Consider the following 18025-nt stretch of genomic DNA (forward strand, 5'->3'; position numbering starts at 1 on the left):
TCTTTTTCCCCTTACAGCCTTCCTTTGACTTCTATTTTAACTTTTTTTTTTTTAAGGTATTAATCTAGAAATTCTGGATATACCTCTAGGAGGCCTCGGTTTTCATTTAGGTATAGTTAGAATTATGTTTACTTAATGGATTTTTTTGCTTTCACTTCAAAACTTGCATGCCATTTTGTTTTCTACTTATTTCCAAATTTAAGATCTCTGTCCATTTTATGAAGTGGAGTTAACTTTTAATAATGCAGAAGAGCTCAAGTGCAGTATGTGTAATATTTGTAAGCTTAGATATTTAAAATTTTTTCTGCCTCCATGATATTCATAATATTGTTAAGTCAGGTCTTAGTGATTTCTAGGGAATGCTACTCTTTGCTTCTACCAGAATATTCTAGGCCTAGGTGGTGATGTTTTCAGCCAGTTTGGACATCTGAATAATAATCATCATGGTAATCACCTTTCTGTGTTGTGCCTCCCATTTTTTTATAGAGTTTTCTTAATTATAGGGGTCTCATCTCTCATGTGGTTGACTCTTAGGCAGCGTGAACTCATGGTATAATTGACATGTTTAAACTGCCTCTTACAGGCCAGGTTAGAACTTTTGATTATCTGTCCATGAGCAGATGTATCAAGCTACACCATTATAGAGCTGCCTACCAACCAGCTGTTTAGTTTGAGCAGTATTATCTTTCTTTAATAGTGCGTACAATTATTTGAGGATTTTCTTCCTTCCCTTCTGATAGCCTAAAAATAAGTGGCAAACAAAATTGCAAATGCGAACACTGAGTAAGGATGAGAACATAGTTTTCAGTCTTAATATCTTTGTCTCGATTATGTTAGATGAGCCAAAATGGTGAGTAAATCTTGTCACATAATTGGACATATGGTTGTATTAAGCCATGTGATTATGAAGGAAAATAATTGAACAAATGTACAAAATGATACAGCTGTATTGCAGAGTTATTTATAAAACCAAGGTATGATTAGGAATTTTGTAATTTTTCCTTGTGTGGGAGTTGGGCACTCCTTATATTGTGTAAGTTTGTTCTATCTTCCTACATTCTGACTTGGGGTATAATTTTATAGAAACACATGTACTAAAGTTGAAATGTATTTCTTTTCTTTTTTTACACATCTTGGCATAGTTTTGTTTTACAAACACAGAAACTGCTCAAAACACAAGCCTGTTAATTTTCTTCCCCCAGTCTTTACCTATATATTTAAGATTTTTGAAAGGAGGAAATGGTCATTATATGGAAAAGGGAAATGACTCATTACTGGGGGGACTCCATTCTATGAGTGTGTTTTATTTGGACATTGGTGTGTGTGTGTGTGTGCGCGCACATGTGTGTGTATTATTTATTTGGTATTTGAAAAATTTAGGCCATAATGCTTTGTGTAGTACACATGAGATATCCTGGAAGGGCGTAGAAGATCAGTGAGCTGCTGAGTGTGAAACTGCTGGCAGTCAGACGGTATTGGTTCAGGATGTTGGTAGTGCCAGAGTCTCCAGTGCTGGGCTTGAAAATGAGAATATGTAATTTACTAGGGGCCCTTGGGTGGCTCGGTCAGTAGAGCACGTGACTCTCGATCTGGGGTTCATGAGGCCAAGCCCCACATTGGGTGTGGAGCCTAAACACTGAAGATTAAACAATCATATTGCCTGTCTTCAAGTAATTTCACGAGGGTGGTAAGACAAATATTTGTAATCAAGTGTGAAACTCTGATAGAGAAGTCCAGGATGCTATGGAAATAAACATTTTATTGTTTCTTTGAAACTAATGGACATAGATCCTGAAATGCCTAGGCAGTGAAGCTCAAGGGCAGAGCTTGAAGTGTTAGCCGGGCTCTCAAAAAAATGGTTTAGGAGTTAACTCAGATGAAAAAAGCCAATCTGAAAATGCTATATGCTATATGATTCTGACTATACAGCATTCTGAGGAAGGCAGAACTATGGAGACAAAAGGATCAGTGGTTGTGGGGGGTGAGGTGGAGGAGAAAGATGGATAGGGAGAGCACAGAGGATTTTTAGGGCTGCGACAAGACTCTGTTAGATACTATAGTGATTTATGCTGTTACCCATTTGTCAGAATCCATGGTGCAGCACCAAGGGTGAACTCTCAGGTAACTACGGACTTTGGGTGATAAATGATGTGTCAGTGTAGGCTCATCCTTGGTTTAAAAAAAACCATTCTGGGGGGTGATATTGATAATGGGAGAGGCTGTGCTTGTTGTGAGGGGGTAGTAGGTATATGGGGAATCTCTGTACCTCCGTCAATTTTGTTGTAAACCTAAAACTACTCTTAAAAAAAAAAAGTGAGACCCAAAAAACAAAAGCAACTCACAATCTTTGGGGCACCTGGGTTTCTCAGTCGGTTAAGCATCTGCCTTTGGTCCAGGTCATGATCCCAGGATCCTAGCATTGAACCCTGCAGTGGACTCCCTGCTCAGTGGGAGTCTGCTTCTCCCTCTGCCTCTTCCCCTGACTTGTGTTCTCACTCATGCTCTCTTGCTCTTAAATAAATAAATCAATAAATAATTTAAAAAAAAAAAAGACCAACTTGAAAAGTACATGTGGTCACTGTATGGGTAAGCACTGCCTCAGAACTATTCCTTTCATGGTCATGTATGATAGGTCATGAGTTTAGGGAGGTTTATTGCATTGGAAGACACAGCTGGGGGCTCCTGGGTGGCTCAGACTCTTAGTTTCAACTCAGGTAATGATCTCAGTCATGATCTCAGGGTTGTGAGATCCAGCTTTATGTTGGTTTCCATGCTGGGCATGGAGCCTGTTTGGGATGCTCCACCACCACCCCACTCTCTTTTGCTCTCTCTCTTCCTCTTAAGAAAAAAAAAAAAAAAGACACCGTTGTCATAGGACTTCATCCTGGGTGAAAAGTGACCACCCCTGTGGCCAACTAGGATTCTAACATTTACCTCACATCTAGTTTAGTTATGGCAGAGAAGGCTGTTAGTAATTCCCCAGCTTTGTTTCTAAGAACTGAATCCATTTAGATTTTTTTCACAGAAAGGTTCTTCTAGAAGCAGGTTTTGTTTTCAGACAGAGAAATCAGAAGAACATTAGAACTCTCCCTTTAGGACTTAGAGGTTTGGTCTCACTCAGTTTGATTGTTAGAGTGATTTCTAAACCTGTTTTTACCTTTGGCCGCTTTCCACTAAATCCATTTGAAAATGCATTAGTGGGATCTTTCTTTTTGAACAGGGCTTTCCCAGGGTTCTCTTTCAGATTATTCCATTATACGTTTCTTATACTTCCAAATACATTGTAGAAATTATTTTTCCTTGGGGCATACTGAGAACTCTCAATGTTAATTAATTGACCTTCCACTACTAGAATCTGTCCTTATTAAACTTGAAGACCAAAAAGTGTAGGGTCTTTTTTTTTTTTTTTTTTTTAAGATTATTTATTTATTTATTTATTTATTTGAGAGAGAGAGACAGTGAGAGAGAGCATGAGTGAGGAGAAGGTCAGAGAGAGAAGCAGGCTCCCCATGGAGCTGGGAGCCTGATGTGGGACTCGATCCCGGGACTCCAGGATCACGCCCTGAGCCGAAGGCAGTCGTCCAACCAACTGAGCCACCTAGGCGTCCCCCAAAAAGTGTAGGGTCTTGAAGAAATGACAGCAGCACCAAATTTCAGACATTTAAGTTGCTGAGATTTGAAAATACCATGAATTTCAAGGTTGGGTTGTAGAAGTTCAGTTAGTCAATTCCAGATGACCTCTGTCCTCCAGCTTGGCCTCTGCTTTTTTGTTCTTTAACCTTGTGTTTACATTGTTGTCTACTGACTGTAGAAACAAACATGCTAGGATGGATAGGACTTATGGCTTGCATTTTTAAGATTTTTAAAATTGAGAAATTGCTCACATACCATAGAAGTCACCCTTTTAAAGGCTGTGATTCACTAGCTTTTAATATATTCAGAAATGTGTGACCATAACCATTATCTAATCCCAGAACATTTTCATCACTCCCAAAGAAACCTCATACTTATTAACACTCTCAATTCTACCCTTTGCTAGCCTCTGGCCCCTGTGAATCTACTACTGTCTTTGGATTTAGACAGTTCGTATAAGTGAATCATACACTTACGGCCTTTTGTATCTGGCTCATTCCAGTCAACACAGTCTTTTCAAGGTTTGTCTGTGTTTATCATGTATCAGTGCTTCGTTCCTTTTTATGGCTGAATAAATATTCCATTGTGTGGCTATGCCACATTTATCCAGTCACCTTTTGGACATTGGGATTGTTTCCACTTTTTGGCTATTATGAATAATGCTGCTGTGAACATTCCTATACAAGTTTGTGTGTGGACATATGTTTTCATTTCTCTCAGGTATGTACCTAGCAGTGGAATTCCTGTATCATATGATTATTATGTTATTATATGTTATTTCTGAGGAACTGTCAGATTGTTTTCTTCAGCCACTGCACCATATGACATCCCACCAGCAATGTGTGAGGGTTCTAAATTCTCCGCATCCTCTCCGACTCTTTTTGTTGTCCATCGTTTTCATTATAGCTATCCCAGTGGGTGTGAAGTAGTTTCTCTTTGTAGTTTTGATTTGCATTTTTCTTTAGACTAATAATGTTGAACATCTTTTCCTGTGTTTATTGGTTGTTTGTCTTTCCTCTTTGGGGAAAAAAAATGTTCAAATTCTTTGTCCATTTTTATTTTTTAAGAATTTATTTGTGCAGATGCACAAGTGAGCAGGCGGAAAAGCATAGAGAGATGGGTAAGCAGATTTCCATGCTGAGTGCAGAGCCCCACATGGGGCTTGATCCCAGGACCCTGAGATCATGACCTGAGCCGAAATCAAAGAGTCAGACACTTAACTGACTGAGTCACCCAGTTGCCCCTGCTCATTTTTAAATGGGGTTGTCTTGTTAGATTGTAACAGTTCTTTGTACATTCTGGATATTAGACCCTTACCTGACATATGAGTTGCAAATATTTTCTGTCATTCTAGGAGTTATTTATTTATCTCTCTACCTATTTATTTATTTTTGTTACTTGTGCTTTTGGTATCATGCCTAAGAAACCATTGTCCAATACAAGGTTGAGAATACACCCACGTTCTTCTAAGAATTTGATAGTTTTGGCTCTTACCTTTAGGTGTTCATTCCATTTTGAGTTAATTTTTTTATATGGTATGATTCTTTTGCATGTGGGTATCTGCTTATTCCAGCACCATTTGTTAAATATGGCATTCTTTTTAACTGTTCTTTCCTTGCTTTAGTTACTGTCAATCCACATACTTATATTAATAGTATATGAAACTGTGCAAGGCGGGGCGCCTGGATGGCTCAGTCCTTAAGCATCTGCCTTCGGCTCAGGTCATGATTGCAGGATCCTGAGATTGAGCCCCACATCAGGCTCCCTGCTCAGCTGGAAGCCTGCTTTTCCCTCTCGTACTCCTCCCTCTCATACTTCTCCCTCTCTTGTTGTGTCTTTCTGTCAAATAAATAAGTAAAATCTTTAAAAGGAAAAAAAAAAGAGAAAAAACTGTGCAAGGCATGTGATAAGACTGGAATATTTAGTTTAGAATAAGAACCTGTCTTTGCTCAGGACTTACATATATCTAATTGATACTGGTCATGGAATGATACATGATATTGTTGAGTGGGATTCAATTAAGTGCTAGAGGAAAGGTGGAGAGAACATAATTCATTAGGAATTGAGAAGACTGAGTAAATCTAAGAGCAGAGAGGTTCATAGAGGAGATGAAGGTATTGAGGTTAGGTAAGGTTTAGATACAGAAATGACCAGAGTAGAGCTGCTGAAGCAGTTAGATTCATTTGGCTCAAAGTATGTATGGAATACCTTTTATAGAGATTTTGAAATTTTTCCTGAATTACGAAGTCTTCTTTTAGCCTGAATTATGTTATTAGAAGTTGGAAGCACCTGAAACATACTTTGTGCAATTGTATCTAGAGAAGAGGACAGGGTTTTTGTTTTTGGTATTTTTTTTTTATTTTTGGTTACATCATATTGCATTGGGTATCTTATGGTACTTTATATCTATCTTCTGTTTGCTTATCTTTTTACATCTCCCAGTGGTTGTCACTGAACTAGACTTATATTCCCTCTTCACAGTCCCTACAACTTCCTGGTTTTTTTTTTTCTTCAAACTGTAGAGAAACTGTTCTGTCATGATCACTCATAACTTCCACATTTTAAATCCAGTGGTCTCTTCTCAGTCTATATCTTAGTTGACATAGCAGAGCACTTAGCACAGTTGGTTACTCCCATCTTTTATCACTTTTTTTTGTTTGTACTGACTCTTTTGATGTCTTCATTTAGCCTCATGGCTTTATTTTTTTTTTTTAAATATTTGTTTTAGAAAGAGAGTGCAGGGAGGGGGGGACAAAGGAGGAGGGAGAGAGAATCTCAAGCAGACTCATCACTGAGCTCGAAGCCCAACACGGGTCTTGATCCCAGGACCCATAAAATCATGACCTGAGCCAAAACAAAGACTTGGACGCTCAACTGACTGAGCCACCCAGCCACCTCATGGCTTGAAGCATCACCTACATGCCAGTGACTCACAAATTTATATATCCAGCCCTGTGTTTGCTCTTGAACTCCAGGTTTATAAAGCTAACACACTCCACATGTGCGCTGAAGTGACTACTTACATATCAAATTTAACAAGCCCCAAACTGAACTCCTTTATCTCTTCCTTCCTCTCATACCTGCTCAGCTTTTAATCTTTATCATTCTAATTTAAGACAATTCCATCTTTCTACTTGACTTAAACTAAAAAAACAAGTTTGGAATCATCTAGGAGTCCTTCTCTTTCTTCATACTCAGGAAATCCTATTGGCTTTGCCCTCAGAATATATCCAGAATCCAGGCACTTCTTACCACCTCCGCATCTTACACCCTGGGCTGAGCCACTGCCCTCTTATCTGGATTGCTGCCACAGCTTCCTAACTTCTCTTCCTGCTTCTGTTCTTGTATTCCTGTCTTGAGTCAGAAAGACCATACTAAAATGTGTCAGTTTATGTACCTTCTCTGCTCAAAACCTTGCAGTGGTACCCTTTCATGCAGAATAAAAGCTAAAGTCTTTACAGTGCCAGAAAGGCCCTGCAAGATCAGGACCCCCATTATCTCTTACACTTTTCTCCTCCTGTTTTTCTTTGCCAGACATCTGCTTTAGCCACACTGGCTTTTTGGCTATTCTTTAAATAATCTTGGTATATTCCTGTAAGGGCTTTTATCCTCTCAGCCTGAAACGTTTTCTCCCTGAAAGGGAGGAAAAATACTTTTTCTTTTAATCTTGTGAGTTCTTGACTGAGACCCCTGTAATAAAAGTCAGATTAACAAGAGAAAAACAGTTTATTAACTTGTATACTTTATGTATAACATGGGAGGTTCTCAGAGAAAAGTGAGTAACTCAAAGAAGTGGTTTAGAGTTCAAGCTTAACTACTATCTTTAGCTAAAGATGAAAGAAAGGTGGGGAAGCCAGTTTATCAGGAAATGCACAGTAAACAAAAGTAAATTTTGTTATGCAAATATAAGTCTGAACCTTCTTCACTGATAAGTTTCTTACGATTTAGAGCCATTCTTCTCTATGTGGGTAGAGAGGGAGACTTATGAATGGAATTTCCCTCATAATTGTAAATTTCCCTTACAAAAGAGTGACTTCTGCTCTGTTTTTAGAACTTTTCCTGTATCTGCTGTTTCTCATAATAATATGTTCAAAATAGTCCTTATGGCAAAGAAGCATATTTTGGAGTGGCAAATTCTGCCACCCTTCATCCCCACAGTAGCCCCGGGGCTGGTTCCCTCATTTATTTCAAGTCTGCTCAGATATCACTTTCTCAGTGAGGTCTGTCCTATCCACTGTGTTTAAGATTGTAATTGTTCAGCTCACATACACTCCCCATCTCTTTTACAGTGTTCCTCCCCATAGAATATATCCTCTTTTGTTCTACTATATATAATTGACTTATTTTGTGTTGTTCACCAGAAGGTATCTTGCTCAATAAGTATTTGTTGGATGAATGGACATTCTAGGGCTGCTGTCATTTTGGGTGGTTCTTGTTCAGATTCTTCAGCCCCATCCCAGACCTCTTGAATTAGATACAGGGGATGGAGGTCCAACTCCTTTGTTTTAACTTAGACCTGCAGGTGATTCTGATGTAAATTTGAGTTTAAGAACCACTGCTGTATCACAGTTAGTAGTTCAGAAGCCAGACCTGTTGCTCACAGGTGGGGATATGTAGATGTATGAGGTAATTAACAAATGTTCACTCTTCTCCCACCTTCTTCTCCTCTCCTTTTCCTGAGGAGGTAGCGCTGGGAAAGATGATATAAACTGGTAACTTTCAGTTGATTTATCGTGTGTATCAAGGTCCCCAAGACCACCTTTATGTTCCATTGATCACTAGGAGGATGCACAGGAATCAGCATGTAGTCACACTCATGGCTAAGATTTACTACAGCAAAAAGGACACAAAGCAAAATCGGCCAAGGGGAAAGGCTCATGCGGCAAAGTGCAGAGGAAGCAGGAGAAAATTTCCAAGAGTTTTCTCTCAGCAGAGTGTCAGTCGCACAAGCAGGGCACATTTAATTCCTCCAGCATCAAATTGTAACAAGTGTGAAGTGTTGTCTACCAGGGAAGCTCATTAGAGTCAGTGTTCAGGGTGCTCACTGGGGACTGATCATTTAGGCACCGTCAGCGTAGCACGTACTAAAATTCCGTCTCAAAAGGAAAGCAGGAATTCAGCATGAGCCTCATTGTACAGTTTAGGAATAGTGAGCCACTCTTACCAGTTAGGGTGGTGGGGAACCCTGATAAGAATGGCTCACTGTGCCTATAGATGGGGATATGTTAATTCTTTTTCTGCTGTGTCCGCTCTTTCAACATGGTATCCATGGAAGTTTGTTGAGTTTTCTTTTCTACTTATTTATATAGAATACAAAGCATTTAGACTAAATCTCTCTTTTAGGAAATTGAATAACAATGAAAATGTATTGAGAATGACTTGAACAGCTTAAGTGGATGGGATAACTGAGTTTATTCAGTAAGACATATTTTCTGAAAAATGCCTTGGCAGTATCATTCACCGTCTGTGCTATTTTGGTAATTACAAAAGTGGCTTATTTCATAGTAAAGTTTTCTTATTTATTCCAAAAAATAAATTAAGATAACTTTCTTAGCATTCACTTGAAAAATGTTATCTATGAATGTGACCATCTGCTTCAAAGCAGATATTTTTCTTCACTTTTCTTCCAACTTTCATGTTCTAAATGGCCTGTTTGAAATTTGCCATCTTTGGGTTTGCTTTCGTCAGTAACCAGTCTTTCTCTTTATTTCTTTCTTTATTTTTTTATAGGCCAAGATGCTGAATTATCAGGGACACTTTCACTTGTTTTGACCCAATGCTGTAAGAGAATAAAGGACACTGTTCAAAAATTGGCCTCAGACCACAAAGACATCCACAGCAGTGTTTCTCGTGTTGGAAAAGCCATTGATAAGGTATGGTGTTGAAGGAACTGTATGGGATTTTTTTTAACATCATCTGTCTTCTCCTAGCACTGCTTTGATAATAATTCTTTTACGCTAGTCCTTTCATCCTGGCTTTAACTTTTTCAGATTTGGTTTTATTATATTACTCTTAAAGTTATCTTTTGCTATTTAAAAAAACAAAAATAAAAACATTTATTTATATGACTACAGTTCCTTGTATCAAGGTGAGTAAATTTCCAAAGAAATTTTAACCTCTCTGAGGGAGTGTGTTTACAGAAGTTAACTTCCTACTTCCTGAATAGTTCATGGGCAGTGACTATCTCTCTTGTGGGGTTATTAGGATAACAGCCTTGCATCATCCTAACTATTGTCTTCCTGTGTACATGCTAGTTGCTTTTCTCCATTGTTGCTTTCTGTGTGAGTGAGTGGGTTGGTTGCTAGCTGCAGGGCCAGTCCACTTCTGTTGGACGATTGTTCTGGTGACATCTCTTGAATCTGTGACTTAGTAGTTTACTTATAAGTGGTTATTTTTAGCACTGGGCCAGTTTTGCCTTTGGAGTTCATAGTGGAGCCTAAGAGACAGGGCCTAAGGTTACTGTGTGATACCTCTGACTACATCAGCCATTGGAGAATTTGTAATTGTTTATGGATTTCTTTTTTAATGGATTTTTTTGGACACATTGTAAACTTGTGGGAAGGTAGGAAGAACTTTTGGGAGAGCTCTTTGTAAAAGCAAAACCAGTCCTAAGATTTGCTTCTTAGTTTGAATATAGGAGAACTAGTAGCTATGTAAACAAACTCATGGAATCCAGAGGGTGACTTTGTCTAACTCATGGGTAAGCTTACCTTTTATTTATTTATTTTTTTTTAAAAGATTTTATTTATTTATTTGACAGAGAGAAATCACAAGTAGATGGAGAGGCAGGCAGAGAGAGAGAGGGAAGCAGGCTCCCTGCTGAGCAGAGAGCCCGATGCGGGACTCGATCCCAGGACTCTGAGATCATGACCTGAGCCGAAGGCAGCGGCTTAACCCACTGAGCCACCCAGGCGCCCCAAGCTTACCTTTTAGAAATTACCCTGTAGAGTAGTAGTCTTGAAGGGCTAGACTTGAGGCAGTCTAAGGCAGAACTATCTGCTTCTAAGGAGGTTTTGTTAACTTGTCAGGTACAGTGTAGCCAGACTGTGTGTGGCAGGGGCTCTAAGGATTGTTTGGGTAGCTGTGGTGACCTTTCAGAGAGCTTTCACCATTCCCATAATGCTGAGGGTTTCAACTTGGCAAAAGAGGTTTGAGAAGTAGTTCTGGCAGCAGCAACACCATATTTGGATTAGTGATGGCATTTGCTAGCAAAGGTTGGGAAAGCAATTGTGTATTCTCTGAAAGAACTTTGATGTTGTGCTGCCTGTTTGGTGACCCCAAGAGAGTGCACACAGCTTTGGAAGTGGCTTTGGGGCCTTCTGGGGCCTATGGCATTGGAAGCCTCAGTTGGTATGTACTAGCTTAAGGGGTCAGTGGAATGGTGGTGGGGCACTTTAGAGAGGGTCTTAAGTCACTTTGGGTGAGGGACCTTCAGCTGCTCTAGGTGGTGTCTACGAAGCTTCAGGTTTTGATGACTGACAGTGACCAAGGCAATCTGGTGATTCTGATGATTGAAGCCCTTGGAGGTAACAGAAGGCGTCTGCTTGACCATCAGACTGCTTGTAGTTAATGACAGAGAATGGGGACAGCACGACCAGAATATGCCATGATAGTGGGAAGAACTGAAGTTTTCATGGCAGCTGATCAGAGAAAGTATCGGAGGAGAGATCCCAGATTCGAGAGAGGTGAGGATGGCAGCAGCCATATCTCAAGTGTGTGGACTGCTGGCCACTAGGATCTAAGCATGGGCGCCAGCAACTCACCAAATTTGTGTTCTGTCCCTGATAGGTAACCGTGTGTCCCCATTTGCTAGATTGTGCCTATTGTCCTGTCAGATTATTAGAACCTTCTTTTTACTCTTATCCACCTAACTAATGGTGACTTGTAAAGCATGTCTTCCTGATCTAGCAAGTCTTTATAAATATTCATAATTGTTGTCAGGTATTTTGGCTAATCTTTGAGACAAAGCATTTAAGTGCTTTGAGAATGGATACCAAGGGAATGCATAATGAGTAATCTATATTCTGGCTTTTTTGGTGGGGTTATGTTTGAGGTGAATGTTCCTAATTATGTATTTTAATTTACTCATTTCTCTCTTGAGGACATTTTTGTCATGTTAAGTAATAAGGGCTTTTTTAAGTAAAAAGTTTTTTGTGTGTGGTTTTATGTTGCTGTGAAAGTAGTTTAGGTTCTAGGTGACCTGGATTCCAGATTCTTCTGATCCATCCTATGAATCATGTTAATCATGTTAACTATGTTAAGTTGATACTGGTAAGTGTTTGTTGAATTATGGTTCTGGGACACAGAAGAAAGCCTGGATCTTTTCACTCTGTTCTCTACCATCTTTCAGTGTGTGTTCTCCCTTCCTACCTCCCTCTTTTCTGGGGTAGGAGCATCTGTTTACCCTGAGCTGTAACAGGAAGCTATTACCCCACTAGAACTACCTAGACACTGTGCTTTTCACATACTTGAGGAATTCTGTGTAGGCTGTTGTCATATAAGATTCCACTGACTTGTAGTCTGGACCTGGAAAATTTGTACAAGCTTCCAGGGCCACCTGTTGTGACCAGGCTGGGTGGACTCCTGTGGGCTGATGTGAGCAGACAGGATGAAGCTGAAGCCATTGTGGCCCAGGCCTTTAAGTCCCACAAACAGACTTGAGTAATAAACTGGAATGCTGTCCAGCAGCCTGTGAGCAGCACCCTGTTGTGGATCTATGTTCCCACCCTGCCAAGAGAAGGGCAAAGACGCTGGTGATTCCTTTATGAGAGGCTGGTTTTGAGTGAGGAACAGTAGTGAATTTTTGACATGCTTAATGATTTTTTTGTCCTTTAATGTTTTAATGCTTGTTTTAAAGTTCTTTAGTCATCACTTAATGTAAGCAGAAAAGAGGTTTGTGGTGTTAGCGAAGGCACTTTCTGGCTTTTAGTTTTGTGAACATAAAAAATTATTGAAGATTTCTGCCTTAATGTGTTGACTGTTTTCAGAGGCCCATAGTATGATCACTATTTAAAATAAATAATATTAGATATTGGGTTCTGTGGCAGATTATTTTTAGTAAAAACAATGTGTTGGCCTATTTTAAATTTTCTCTCCCATGTTAAGAACATCTAGAATTCTCTCCTGCTTAGGGCTTTTACTTCAGTGTTTAAGTCTTTTGAGTTTTCTTGAGTTTACTTCTTCCTAAGTAAGAAAAGTCAATAAAATCATTACTGCTTTAAATACGTATATGTGTATGTTGAAGTAAATAGAGCTAAGATTTTAAACTGTCTAAATTTAGACATTGTTGTGGGATAGTTGAAAGCAAAATACATAGGCCATGTTCTTTAGAAGAGTATGGTCTAGTTCGGTCATATAAGAATGCTACTCGTACATGAAAGAGCTGGGAAAATTCTGAAGCAACGTGAGATAAATTCACATGGGATTCACTCTATTTATTTGTGAAGTAAAGAGAAGATCATTGTGCTCTTTAAGTGTTGTGGAGTTAGTATCTTAAATTTGACTTTGGGGGCTCTGGGGTGGCTCAGTTAGTTAAGTGTTCGACTCTTGCTTTTAGTTCACGTTGTGATCTTTGGGGTCGTGCTCAATGTGGAATCTGCTTCTCTCTTTCTCTCTTCCTCTTTCTCCCCCTCTGCCCTTTCCCCTGCCCACACACATGCTCTCTCTAAATAAATAAATAAATAAAATCTTCCCAAAAAATTGACTTGGAAGAACAGGCAAGATTTCAGACAGCAGATTGAGATGTGGTTTTCTGTAGTACTGAGAAAGAGTCTGAACAACTGAGAGATGCTGGACACCTGTGAAAGACCCTTGGGGACTGGCTCTTTTGGATTGGCTGCCTTATCAAGAATAGGGTTGATGGAAGGCCTAAGGATTTGATTAAAGGAGGTTAGGGAAAAAGGGAGTGAATGATATAAGCAGTTGTGAATTTGCGTGACCTCATTAAATAGGATGAAATTAGACTAAGAAGAAGTCAGAGGAAGGAAGATAATAGCTGTCACTGAGTGTTGACCATGCTCTGACTGTTGAGCTGGGTGCTGTACGTATATTTATATTACATGCTGTAGGTACATTATTACCATTTTAAGACTTAGATATTAAGTAACATACCCCAGGTGAACAGCTTGGAAGTGGTAAATCAGTGGAAGAAGATCTCACTCATGAGTGCTACACTAGGAAATCAGGCCATTGCAGGGCTGGTAGTGCTTTAAGGGGGGAAATAAGTGTTAAAAATAGTTTTTAAAAAAACGTCAGCCTAAACTGATCTTCTGCCAGTAGATGGAGCATCTACATGGGTGAGTTTAAATGCTGACTGTTAAAAAATGGAGTAATGCCATAAAATGCAAAATATAGAATATTTAAGATAGTTCTGGGTGAGCCATCTGGAACTGCCTTTTGTGTAGGTATGACTGGGGTATAAGAAGAGAAGAAAATACCAATGGGAGAAAAGGTGTTGGATTTGGCCTTAAATAGTAGCTGAGATACAGAGTGGGTGAGATCAGGTATATACTAGCTCTAAAATTCTGTTCTTATGTAATATATAAAACTTTATATAGTAGAGAGATGTTTCTGATAATGAAGGGAAAAGGAAATTGAAATGACTAGAAATAAAAAATACACTCTGATTAAAAAAAAGAGCTAAGTTGAGTTCTGAAATATAGACAGAGAAATTGATAATATACTTTGAGCATTGAATTTTTAGAATTACTGAAAAGGAATGGTTAACAAAGTTATAAAAAAGACAACAATGATAAAAAGCCAGGAACATATTCCCTGAGAATAAAATAAAGCATCTTCAAACTAACTCTTCTCTGTGAACTACTAGCAAGTAATCCAAGAAAATGCAGTAGACTAGGTGTCTAAATTTTTGCGAGGCATTTAGTAAAGGTCTCCTATCTTTGCAGTCAAGATGGAAGGTGTTGTTTTAAAATTATGTGATTTGGACTAAGAACAGCTACATTCTCCATACCTACTGGGTTTGGCCACAGTTGCATGGTCTGGGGATGATCTGACCTACCCAGGCTTGGGCACAGTTGTTTGCTCCAGGGTGAGTACCTCAAAGTCCTCTCTTAGGATCTTTCTCTTTAGAGCTCTTATGGGAAGAAGGGCTAGGAATATGTACGCCTAGAAGTGATTAGTAGCCCCTGAAAGAATGTGGTCTGTTGTGGGAAACATAATTCTTCAGAGAGAAGTAGAGGCAAGAGGTGGGGAGGGAACGTCCTTCGAGGTTCAGCTACCTTCATACCTACCCCTGGTTACCTGAGCCTTTCCTCAAATCCAGGGTTTGGGCAAAGGAGATTTCTGTTTGTATGAACCAAGAGTCCCGACTCATACAAGCAGCTAGATGCTGTCTGGGTCTCTTCACTTTTATCGGGCTCCAGTTTTTGTGAAACAATATTGGTTTTGTCTTTTTCAGTCTAAAGATCATTCTCAAAAGAAAAGGTGAGTTAAGTTCTGTTTTCTTTGCCATCTGTTACACAACATGATTAGCTCTAAGCTCTGGGCCTATGCTGTTCTTACTCTGCTCTGAGCAGAGTGAAATGACATTCTTTAGTTGATAATGATAATTGTTTGCATTATAGTCTAGTTCACAGAAGAAAGCTTAGACCTTTGCAATCAGGTCTCATCTTAGGATAGGATCAGAGAATCCCATTGGGCCTGGAGGTGGTATGGGCCCACTTTTGCCTGAGGCTAGCAGGGGTAATAGCTTACTTGATCCAACACCCAAGTCAGGTTTGGTTTGAGAGGGGAAAAAGGACCTTATACCCATTAAGTTGTGCCACCTAATACAGTGTGTAATTGTATTCAGGTGATTTTTAAATGAATGAATTTGTTTTTAATGCCCCATTAATGTTTTTTGTTTAATGTTTTCTAAAATGAAGACTCTTTTCAATGTAGAATCAGAAGATTTGATGGCAAGGCCTGGTTCTCCAATTCAGCTACAGTTGTACTGAAAGCTTACTGTGGCTAAGTCCCAGTAGATATTTTGATGTACAATATTTAGTTAGTCTTTAGCAACACTTGCTAAGATAGGGATGATTGTCTACAGATACAGATGTGAAAACTTTGATCAAAGAACTAGAAAGCAGATGGAGGAACTGAGCAAATACTTAAGATTTTATGACTTTGAAGAAACTTCCTCAACTGGAGTTCCTTGAGAGAATTAACAACTGGTGAGTGCCCTTGGGCATCCCATGCATGTCTCTCCTATGCATCTAGAGTAGGAAGAGGTATGTGCCATCTTTGGGAAGATTAGTAAAGTAGTTCCTCAAATATCTGCCATCTGTTCAGATAAGGAGGCAGTTGGGACAGCAGATTGACCAGAGCAGAAGGGTATGTGAAATAATATGTAAAATAATTGTGAGGGGTAAGGATGCAAATGTGACAGGTAGTTAGATTACAGCCTGCCTGTCTTTTTTAACTTTGAAAATCGTCATAAGAGTATGAATATCATACAGAAGACAGAATGGAACGTTTTAGAAGGTAGCATCTCCATCTAGAAATGAATCTACAAATGCTGATTATGACACACTACTGAATTTATTTTCCAGCCATAGTTTGCAAGGCACCACTGGCTGGTATATGCCCAAATATGGATTATTTCATTTGAGACCATGTGCCTCATAATCGGCTCTACTAGGTTTGTTAAATTTTTCCCTGAAGGGCTTATAGTAAATTACTGTCCTACCAAACATGTATTAAACAACAGTTCTCTTTTCTCAGTTCTCACCTACATTTGGTATTATCAGACTTAAAATATTTTGGAATATTTCACAGCCATCTGATTAATTTAGCTAGTTGTTTAAATTGCATTTCCATCATCATCTTTGGGATTGAGCATCTTTCCAAGTTTTTTACTCTCAGAATTTCTCCCTTTAGTGAATTTCTTGCTTATTTTTTGTCCTCCCCCCCCCCAGTTAGGTGGTTTGTCTTTATTACTGTTTGGGAGGAATCTTGATTATTTTATCCTAATATTGGGAGGAATTTTTAAAAAACCACACCTCTTTTGGATGTATCTTAAGTATGTATGTATATATATAAAGTAGGTATCTTTTCCCAGACTGAGTGGAACCAGAATCCAGGTTTCTTAATTCCCTGTTAAGTATCCTTTGTGGTCTATCTCTGTCCCTCACTGCAAACCAGATTAACTGGACGTTTAGCAGGTTCAACAATAGCACATTTTTGGGTTCATACACAAATTTTCTTTCAAAAGTAGGTGGGGGAGTTTGTTTTTGTTTTTTTTTTTAAAGAGTTGGTACTTAAGAATTAAAAGAAATACTGAATTTTCTCATGTATTGTTACCACTGTCTGGTCAAGAATAATTTCAGGGGTGCCTCGTCAGTTGGCTTCGTCAGTTAAGTGTCCGACTCTTGATCTCAGCTCAGTCTTGATCTCAGGGTTGTATTTGGGCACCATGGGCACCAGGATGGGCATGGAGCCTACTAAAAAAAAAAATTACAATTTCATAAACTATTCCAGAAGTTAATCGTTTTGGATGGTGAACAGTCAAAGCCAGTTCTCAAACTAACCAGTTTGTCAGCATGTTCATGATGTAGCCAAGGAGATAGGATGATCTGTTTAGATTCCATAGTTTCATAATGTTTTATTAAAGTTATTTACTCCTTCTCTGTCTCACCTTCCAGATTTTATTTGGGAGATGGGAGAGGCAGAGAATCTCAAGTAGATTGCACACGGAGCACAGGCAGATGAGGGGGCTTGATCTCATGACTCTGAGATCACGACCTGAGCCAAAACCAAGAGTCAGACGCTTAACCAGCTAACCCCCCCCCCAGGCACCCTTCAGCTTCCAGATTTTTAAACTTAAAATAATCAAAAATATAAATGGCATTGAAAGTACATACATGAGATAGTGTATGAATTAATGTATTCTTGAATTTCTTTCTAAGCTATAACATCCTTGTCAGGCAGACACACCCTTGAATGGGTGCTTTTCTGCTCTTGATTCTTGCTTGAATCCTGCTTTCATATTTAAGAACATCTTTTCAAGTTTTTTCTTTAAAAATGTTAAAGGAAAAAAGTACAGTAAAACAGAAGTACTAATAATAGGTATTTCTTTTTATTAGCCACTTCTTGGCTTGTTTGCAATGCTGCTTATTTCCTGCAGCCATGCAAACGAGTTTGGTCACCTAGCAACAGAAGCTGGAACTGATCCTAGCACTGATGCAACAGTAAGAACAACAAAAGGAGTTCTAGCACTACGCTGCATTTCCTCAACCTCTTTATACAATTTTAACTTTTAATTTTTACTACATGTGAGCAGAAAATAAGCTGTGAAAGTAGTTTATTTTTCTACCCTGGTAATTTAAACTGGAAATCCAGAATGGTAGAAGGGAGCTCAGAAAATTTCATCTAATGCGTTGCTTATTCCTAT

General features: G+C 39.0%; 1 protein-coding gene across 3 annotated transcripts in view; it reads left to right on the forward strand.

Moving 5' to 3' along the window:
• The window catches only part of RMND5A (required for meiotic nuclear division 5 homolog A), a 63386-nt gene that overhangs the window by 11542 nt on the left and 33819 nt on the right, over positions 1 to 18025 (forward strand). For all 3 annotated transcript variants that reach the window (XM_044261577.1, XM_044261578.1, XM_044261576.1), the window contains exon 2: positions 9364 to 9506. In XM_044261577.1, coding sequence (XP_044117512.1) covers positions 9364 to 9506 — 143 coding nt within the window. The remainder of the gene's footprint in view (positions 1 to 9363; positions 9507 to 18025) is intronic.

The sequence above is a fragment of the Neovison vison genome, chromosome 8 (genome assembly GCF_020171115.1).
Source record: "Neovison vison isolate M4711 chromosome 8, ASM_NN_V1, whole genome shotgun sequence".
NCBI lineage: Eukaryota > Metazoa > Chordata > Mammalia > Carnivora > Mustelidae > Neogale > Neogale vison.